The sequence below is a fragment of the Orycteropus afer genome, unplaced genomic scaffold (genome assembly GCF_000298275.1).
Source record: "Orycteropus afer afer isolate SDZICR_OR568_19922 unplaced genomic scaffold, OryAfe1.0 scaffold00829, whole genome shotgun sequence".
Lineage (NCBI taxonomy): Eukaryota > Metazoa > Chordata > Mammalia > Tubulidentata > Orycteropodidae > Orycteropus > Orycteropus afer.
Window position 1 is genome coordinate 316,778 of NW_006922416.1, and position 7,645 is coordinate 324,422.

The following is a 7,645-nucleotide window of genomic DNA, read 5'->3' on the forward strand; positions in this document are numbered from 1 at the left end:
CCTCAGGGTGGCCTCGGCCCCCTGAACCCATGCCTGCCTGCCCCCCACCCCCTCCCACAAGAGCACAGAGCAGAGGTTAAGGCTTCGCTGGGCGCGTTTCCCGGCAGCAGGCAGGGGCGGCAGCAGCCGGGCGGGAGCACATTGGACGTGGCACAGCAGCTCAGCACAGACACGGGGACACACGCCCACCAGCTGGGGCAAGACGGGACACACGGAGTGAGGACCCCTGTCACAGCTGGCTATCTGTCTGTCCGTCTGTCTGTCCACTTAGCAGAACCCAGAGCCGTCCTGGAGCCGGCAGTCTGAGGACTGGGGCTGGATGCCTTGCACACCATCAGGCTTTCCAAGGGCCAGGTCTCCGGCAGGGTCCGCAAAAGGCAACGTGTAAGAACAGCCTAGGCATGTGGGGCCCACAGCCCAGCAGCCCACAGGCCACCACAGGACAGTGGTGGGGCCCCAGGCTCCCCATCTGTCTCTGACCCATCTGTAAGGGGAGTGGGTGAGGCCTCAAGACTGTAGGGAACTGGCCTGGTGACCACTTCAGGGGGTGTGGGTGATGGCTTTGGAGCCAAGCCTGGTGGGGAGAAGGTCGCAGGCCAAGGCAGGGCCCACAGACCCACAGGCCACAGCTACAGGGGACCTGCAACCCCAGCCATGCCTGGGGTCTGGTCTCCCCAGGTGAGCAGCTGGGTGGGTGGATGGGAGGGGGACCAAGGACAAGCCGACGGAGGCGCTCTCTCTCCTACTGACGTGTCCACACCAGGCGTGGGCCTCATCCTCATCCCTGGGGCAGAGAAGTCGGGGATGGGCCACCGCTGGGGGGTCCCGGTCCCTGTGGCGCCGTGGCAGGCAGGTGGCGGTCAGTCCTCACACCGAGATCTCGTACGTGGTCCCACCCACGCCGGACACCTTCTTAACGAGTGTGTGCCGGGCGGGGCTGGCAGAGGGCCCTGGAGGGCCGGCAGCAGGCCCCAGGCGGGCCAGGCCTGGGGACTGCCCATTAAGCTTACTTGGGGGGGTCTTCAGCTGAGGGTGGTCCCTGCATCAAAACAAGCACACACACACACACACACGCACACAGTGAACATGGGACCACGGCAGGGACAGGCAGACAGAGGCGACAGGAAGCCAGACTGACGCAGACACAGACCACGCTCTGTGTGACCCTGGGCAGTCCCTGCCCTGAGCTTTATGGGCCTCAGTGCCTGCAGGGGGGGTGGGGAGCTGTGCTGTCACAGGACAGACAGACTTGAGTTCAGTGCAGCACCTACAGAGAGGAAGTCTGGCAAGACCAGCCAGGGTGTCATCAGAACATTTTGACCCTCCTGGACTCCAGTCCCTTCCAGCAGCCTGGCGACCCTTGCTGCACGGCCACACAGAGCATGGGCAGGCCTGTGCCCTTCCTGTCCTGGTGCTCTTAGGAAAGCAAGAGGCTGCCCTCTGGCCCTCCACCTCACCCAGCGCCGACCACCAGTGTTCTGCCATGGGCTCCCGAGAGCCGCTGCTGCCCCCTCTCACCAGACTTTCAGGCTGCCCGCCTGTCAAACCCCCCACAGCAACCACCTCTCACAGCGTGGGCCGGGGAGGCCACGCTCAGGCCAGGCTGCCCACAGCTGCTTGCTCAGCCCCTTGTGGCCACGTGGCCTCGGGAGGGGTCTCCTGGGGGCCTCAGTCTCCACCTCAGCCTAGGCGCAGCACTACCAGGCTGCGGAGCAGCCGGGACACACCCACCACGGTGCCTGGCACAGCTCTGACAACGGAGGGAGCTGGCCGGCATACCTGCTAGGGACTCTGGGACGTGCCTGTCCTCTCTCTCAGCCTTGGTTTCCCAGGGCTGCATTCTCCACCACGGGCCTGGGCCCTAGCACCCAGGATGGCATGCTTGGCTGCTAGGTGGTGATGCCCTAGCACCCAGCCTCCTGGACACACAGCACGGGAGTCCCCGGAGAGCCTGAGCAGGACATGTCACAGGACATGTGCAGGGACAGCTTGACACCGGGAAGTCGGAGGCCACTGCCACGGGAGGGTCACGGCCCCCCTCTACAGGAAGATGCCCAGGGCCCTGCCCTGCACGGTCCAGGGCACGTCAGCTCCAGAGGACATGCCTGGGGTGTCTCTGAAGTGGGGCCCCCCTCTCCCCTCTGACTCACAGAGGCTGACCAGGAGACTTTGAGGTGGGGTGAGGCCTTCCTGTTCACCCTGTCCTCAGAGGCAGCAGTGGGCCTCCCCAGACCACCCCTGAGGGCTTGGCCACAGAGCGCCACAGGGGGCTGGGCTCTGGCCCTGTGCCAAGAGACATCCCCCCGCACACCCACCTCTGCACAGCCAGTGAGGGCGGCGTCTCTGGGAGATCCGTGTGGATGAAGGAGACGGCCTTGGGGCCTGGGTAGGAGGGTGAGCGTGGGGTGCTGGGTGGTGAAGGCGGTCCGTGGCGTGCCGGTGACCTGTGTGAGCCGCTGCCCGGCCGGGGCCCTGGGACCTGACTATTAGCCAGGTCGGCCTGCAAGGAGGAGGAGGACGTCCTCGGCGCGCGGCTCACCGCACTTGACAGTGAGGACAGCGAGGCCTGCAGGGCAGGGTTGCGGGCACCCCCGAAGCCAGGCCCCGACACGAGGTCATCCCTGGAGCCGTAGAGCGTCGGGGGGCCGCGGGAGCCCTCGGACAGCATGCTGGCCTGCTGCAGGCTGTAGGAGCTGGGGGTGTCGTAGACCCCCGAGTCACCAAAGAGCGAGTCGGCCTGGGAGCGCAGCAGCCGCTCGCGCTCCTCCCGGTCCTTGCGCTCCTGGATGGAGGCCATGATGGCTCTGGACAGGTTGTCGTAGCGCACGGGCGAGGGCTCGCGCGGCCGGGGGCCCAGCACGGGGCTGAAGCTGCGGGGCGGGGGCCGAGGCGGCTCGCCAGCCGTGCCCGGGTGCAGGTAGGGCGAGCGGTAGGCAGCCGCGCTGGCCGAGGGGGGGGCTGGGCAGGTGTGGCCCCCGGGTGAGCCGGGGTTGAGCAGGCTGTCATAGGACAAGCTGCCACTGCGGTTGGGCAGCGCGTGAGGAGCAAAGAGGCCTCGGCGGGGTGTGGGGGGCCCGCCCTCAGCACGCAGGGGCTGCAGGGGCTGCAGGGCCACATGGTCCCCACCCCGCCGGCCTGCAGCCTTGAGGCTCAGGGTGCGCAAGGCACCTGAGAAGGCATCGGCGGCGCTGAGCGGGGGCGACGGGGGATAGGCTGTGTGCAGGCCGCTAGGCGTGTAGTCAGGGAGGTCCAGGCTGGGCTCGGACACAAAGTCCAGGCTATGGATGCTGTCATCCCCTAGGGTCAGGGAGTCCGGGCCTGGGACCTGCAAGGAGAGGAGCACACATCCACCCACTGCCTGCCTGCCACCTGCCTGGCCAGGCCGTGGCATCGCCCACATCCAGTGCCACCAGGCCCTCTCTGCCCACGTGGTGGCTATAACTTCAGGGACATTAAATGTGGTGGCAGGTGCATGGCCTGGCTGCTTCCAGACCCCCTTTATCCTGTCCCTCCCCCCTCTCCAGCCCCAGGGAGTCGGGACAGGGCCAAGGACAGCAGGGGAAGCTGTACCACGGCCGTGGAGGCAGGGAGCTGCAGGGCCCCGTGGGCTCGTGCCCTGCAGTGGCCATGCCTAGGATGGCCCAACAGTTCTGGGAGTGGGCTTCGAGGAGACATAAGAACCCCAGGCCAGAGCCGACACCTTTTGGCCAGGGGCCCTCCAAGGACTGAGGTCCAGGTCTGCTGCAACCTCATAGGGCAGGTTGCTGCAGCATGAGGACAGGGGTTGACCCTGAGTCCTCTGTGGGAGTCAAGACAATCCGAGGAAGGTGACGACCAAAGAGAGAGACAGAGGGATGAGAAAGACAGAGAGAGGGCACGTAAAGCCACACCCCCTACCATTCCCAGAGGGCTGGCCTTCCTGCAGGGCAGGGCTGCTGAGAGCTTACCAGGCTCAGCAGGGCAGGGGGAGCCCCGCTCCCAGCCAGAGGAGGGAGCGTGCAGACCTGGGACAGGCGGCGTCTGGCTGGTCTCTGTGGGGGGGGTTTTGGGAGGGGGACACAACTGACCCCCAGGCGAAGTACAGGGCTCAAGACTCCAGGAGAAAGAAACACTCTTTCTCAAACAAATCTCAGATTCTTTGGAAGTCTTCCCATGGGCGTCATGGAGTCACTAAGGGTGGAATTCCAGGCATCCTGGCACGTTGGGGATGGAGGCAGCCTCCTACTGGGCCCCCAGGCGATGCTAAAGGACAGCAGGCACCAGCCCTCTGGCGCCCGGCCTGCCCTCCTCTGCCTGCCCCTGCCCCACTGGGTGGGGTCCTGCAGGCAACCACGGCACCTTCCCTGGCCAGGCCAGGGCCTCGGCAGAGTGGGGCGCCCTCACCTGCTCTCCCTGACTGCAAAAGGGCGCCTTGGGCCCTGTGGAGAAGGTGGGCCGGAACTTGTACATAGCGGGTGTCGGGGGACTGGTCCTCTGCACGGACAGGGCACTCTCTGCACAGACGGGACAGTGGTCAGGCCTGGCCTGGACGGGTCGCCATTCCACACCCCCCATGCCCATCAGGCCACCCCCACCTCACCGGCACTGCCCCGGCGCGGGGTCTGCAGGTCACTGCTAAAGGTCCCTGCCTCCACCTTTGGGGGCAGGGGTGGCCCCAGGTCCATCGGCTTCTCGTCCAGTTGGTCCAGGCTACCCTTAGACTGGGAGGGGTGGGGTCAGTGGTGGGCAGGGTACGGATGAGGGGTGGGCTCACCGGGGGGCTCCTTCCCAGGACCCACCAACCCACCAACCCTTCCACCTCCTCTGCTTTACTGTCACTGAGTGGATTCCGACTCCCACCGACCCTACGTGCGCCGAGCAGAACTGTGCTCCCCACAGGGTGTTCAGGGCTGTGGCTTAGAACCGCCAACCTTCTGACCAGCAGTCAAGTGCTTAACCCCTTACACCACCCAGGGCCTCTGCCCGCCTCCTCCAGGCCTCTCCAATCGTTCCGCTCCTCCCTCCACGCCTCTGACTGCCACGCCAGTCCCCACCCGACTCTGGGCCCCCACCTTGCTGCGCCCCAGGCCGGCCTTCAGCCCATTGTCACTAAGCTTGACCTTGAGGGGTGCACCACGCTCCAGGAGCTCGGGCCGGAGGAAGGGCGGCTTCAGGCTCACGGTGAGTGGCAGCCGGGGCGAGTCTACCACGTACCTGCCCAGGGCAGACGCAGGTCAGCATTCTGCACACACCAAGGGCAGCACAAACCGGCTCAAGGGCCCCGGCCGCCCGGCCCACACCCAGCAGAGGCCTCCTGCCATCGTGCCCGCTGGGCCTCACCGGGGTGCCAGGGGGCTGCACAGCACATGCTCCACGTTCCCATAGCAGCCGCGAGTGAAGGGGTTCACGCCCCCGCGGAACTTCCCCGTCACCTGCAGACACGGAACCCCTCAGCCAAGCTGGCCACTGAGGGGCTAGGCCAGGGCGGAGAGGGGGAAAGGCAGGGAGGCAGGTGGGCAGGGTCGGCCCAGGGGTGCCTCCAGCTCAGGACACCCTGGCATGTCCCTGCAAGGAGCTGTGGAACTTCTGGGCCCTGAATCTCTGGTGCCTGTGGGGTCCACAGTGAGGGTGCTACCGGGGGACAGGCAGGCATGGCCTCACCCAAGGGTCTCCACCCCCCATCACAGCTGCACAGGCCGGCTGGCCAAGGACGGTCCCCATACCGCCTCCCCCGCCATCTTGGCTATTTGGGGGTATTGCCCCACCCCCACCACAGCCTCAACTGGGGTCTGCACCTGTTCGTTGGTGGTGCGCCCCCGCGTGACCAGCACCACATGGAAGCCGGTGAGGCCGATGACGGGGATGAAGAAGAGGCCAGCCACACACATGACCGCCATTCTGGCCCGTTAAGGCCAATGGCATAGGGAGGACGTGGCAGGCCCCACTGAGGGCAGGATGGAGCAGGTGCCTGCAGAGAAACACCTTGCCCACCCATCTACCCACCTAGAACTGGAGACCCACCCACTCGGGACCCAGGGGCAGCCTATCCAACCCCTCTGAGCCTCGGCTTCCCCTTTGGACAGGTCCCCCAGCTCACTGCCGGCTTTGTGGCTGAGAGCACGGGGGCAAGGATACGTAATGGTGGTGTGGGCGGCTCCCAGCCCCTCAGCGTGGTTCAGCACGTAGACCAGGCCAAAGGCCACGACACCCACCATGTGTGCGCTGAGCGACAGCAGGAACAGGAAGAAGTAGCGGTAGTTGCGGCGCCCGATGCAGTTGTTGACCCAGGGGCAGTGGTGGTCAAAGTCCTGGTTGGGAGCAGTGCGTCAGGGGAACTGTGGCAGGCGGCTCAGCCGTGGGGGGTGGGGCAGCGGGTAGGAGACAGACTCAGGACAGGGCTGGGGGCTGGGCTGGGCAGGCGGCAGATGGTCACCTCCACGCAGTTGTCGCAGACGCTGCAGTGGGAGCAGCGGGGCGGGCGGTAGAAGTGGCACGTGGCGCACCACTTCATGCGGACCTGGATGCCTCTCACGTCCACGTTCTTGTACAGTGGAGCCCGGAAGTCGTCTTCCTTGTCCTCGTCCTCGTCCGCTGCAGGTCAGGGGGCCGGGGGGGGGGCAGGAAGGTGACTTCCCTGGTAGGGGAGCTCCTCCCCGGTCTCTGCCAGGCCACCCCCGGGCCCCGGGAGGGTCTCCCATGTCAGACACTCGCAGCCCAGCCAAAGGGAGTGGATGAGCTGCCCTGACACAGGGCCTACCTCGTGGGAAGACACCAGGGTCCATGAAGGTGGCCATGCTGAAGTTGGCCAGGACAAACAGGAAGATGATGCCATTGTAGACAGGAACCGCAGGGGACACAGCTCGTGTGAGCCACGGGCACCTGCAGTTGACAGCAAGCCACAGAGCCAGGCTGGGATGGGGAGGCAGGAGGGGGTGGGGCAGTAGATGATTGGGCGTGACCACGTGTCTGCAGGCTGGGCCTGTGAGACCACTGCCAGGTCCACGTGGCTGTCAAAGGAGGCTGGCACTACCATGGTCCCAGAGACCTCTGCCTAGTGGTCTGCCACAAATTGGCTCAGCCACAGAAGGCAGTGTTTGACCCCGTGAGCCAGTCCTGATCCCAGCAGCTGCTCCGTGAGGGTGGCTGTTAATAACTCAGTATACAGTTGAGGTGAGTGAGGCTTGGAAAGGCCAACAGGCGTGAGTCACACTATTCAGGAGGGCTGCCCCACAGCCAAGCCTCAGCCCTCACCCCTCCACTGGAGGCGGGGCGGGCACGGACCCAGGGCAGGACGCTCTTGCTCCCTGAGGTGCTCTGGCCCGTGCTAGGACATCTTGGGGTGTGAGGGGCCCCAAGGACCCCCAGTCATTTTTCAGCAAATAAGTGGGGGCGTCACCCTTGGTCTACCTTGAAGGGCGGGTCTCAGGGTCTCAGCTACCACACACGTCCCGCCAGCCCCCTTGCTTTCAGCTATTTTTCACCTTATTTTCCAGAGGCCTGGTGACTCGAGAGAAACGTAACAGCCCCTAAGCTCTACACATCCTCCCATCACCTGGCTCCAACGTGCCCTCTCTTCCAGGAAGCCTTCCCTGGGCCCCCGTGCAGCCTCCTATGCAGGTCTGGCACGGCGCCTTCCTGAGCCTCTGGCCGCTGAGCTCCCGAGGAA

The 7,645-nt window shown here is 65.6% G+C and overlaps 1 protein-coding gene across 1 annotated transcript in view; it reads right to left on the minus strand.

Annotated features, from left to right (window-relative positions):
* Positions 1-867: 867 nt before the first annotated feature.
* ZDHHC8 (zinc finger DHHC-type palmitoyltransferase 8) overlaps positions 868-7,645 on the minus strand; it is a 13,340-nt gene continuing 6,562 nt past the window's right edge. Inside the window, exons 2-11 of the mRNA XM_007957957.2 lie at positions 6,737-6,858; positions 6,413-6,570; positions 6,115-6,287; positions 5,775-5,877; positions 5,320-5,411; positions 5,052-5,193; positions 4,580-4,700; positions 4,384-4,493; positions 2,316-3,325; positions 868-1,039 (exon numbers count right to left, since the gene is read on the minus strand). Of these exons, the coding sequence (XP_007956148.1) occupies positions 868-1,039; positions 2,316-3,325; positions 4,384-4,493; positions 4,580-4,700; positions 5,052-5,193; positions 5,320-5,411; positions 5,775-5,877; positions 6,115-6,287; positions 6,413-6,570; positions 6,737-6,858 (2,203 nt within the window). The remainder of the gene's footprint in view (positions 1,040-2,315; positions 3,326-4,383; positions 4,494-4,579; positions 4,701-5,051; positions 5,194-5,319; positions 5,412-5,774; positions 5,878-6,114; positions 6,288-6,412; positions 6,571-6,736; positions 6,859-7,645) is intronic.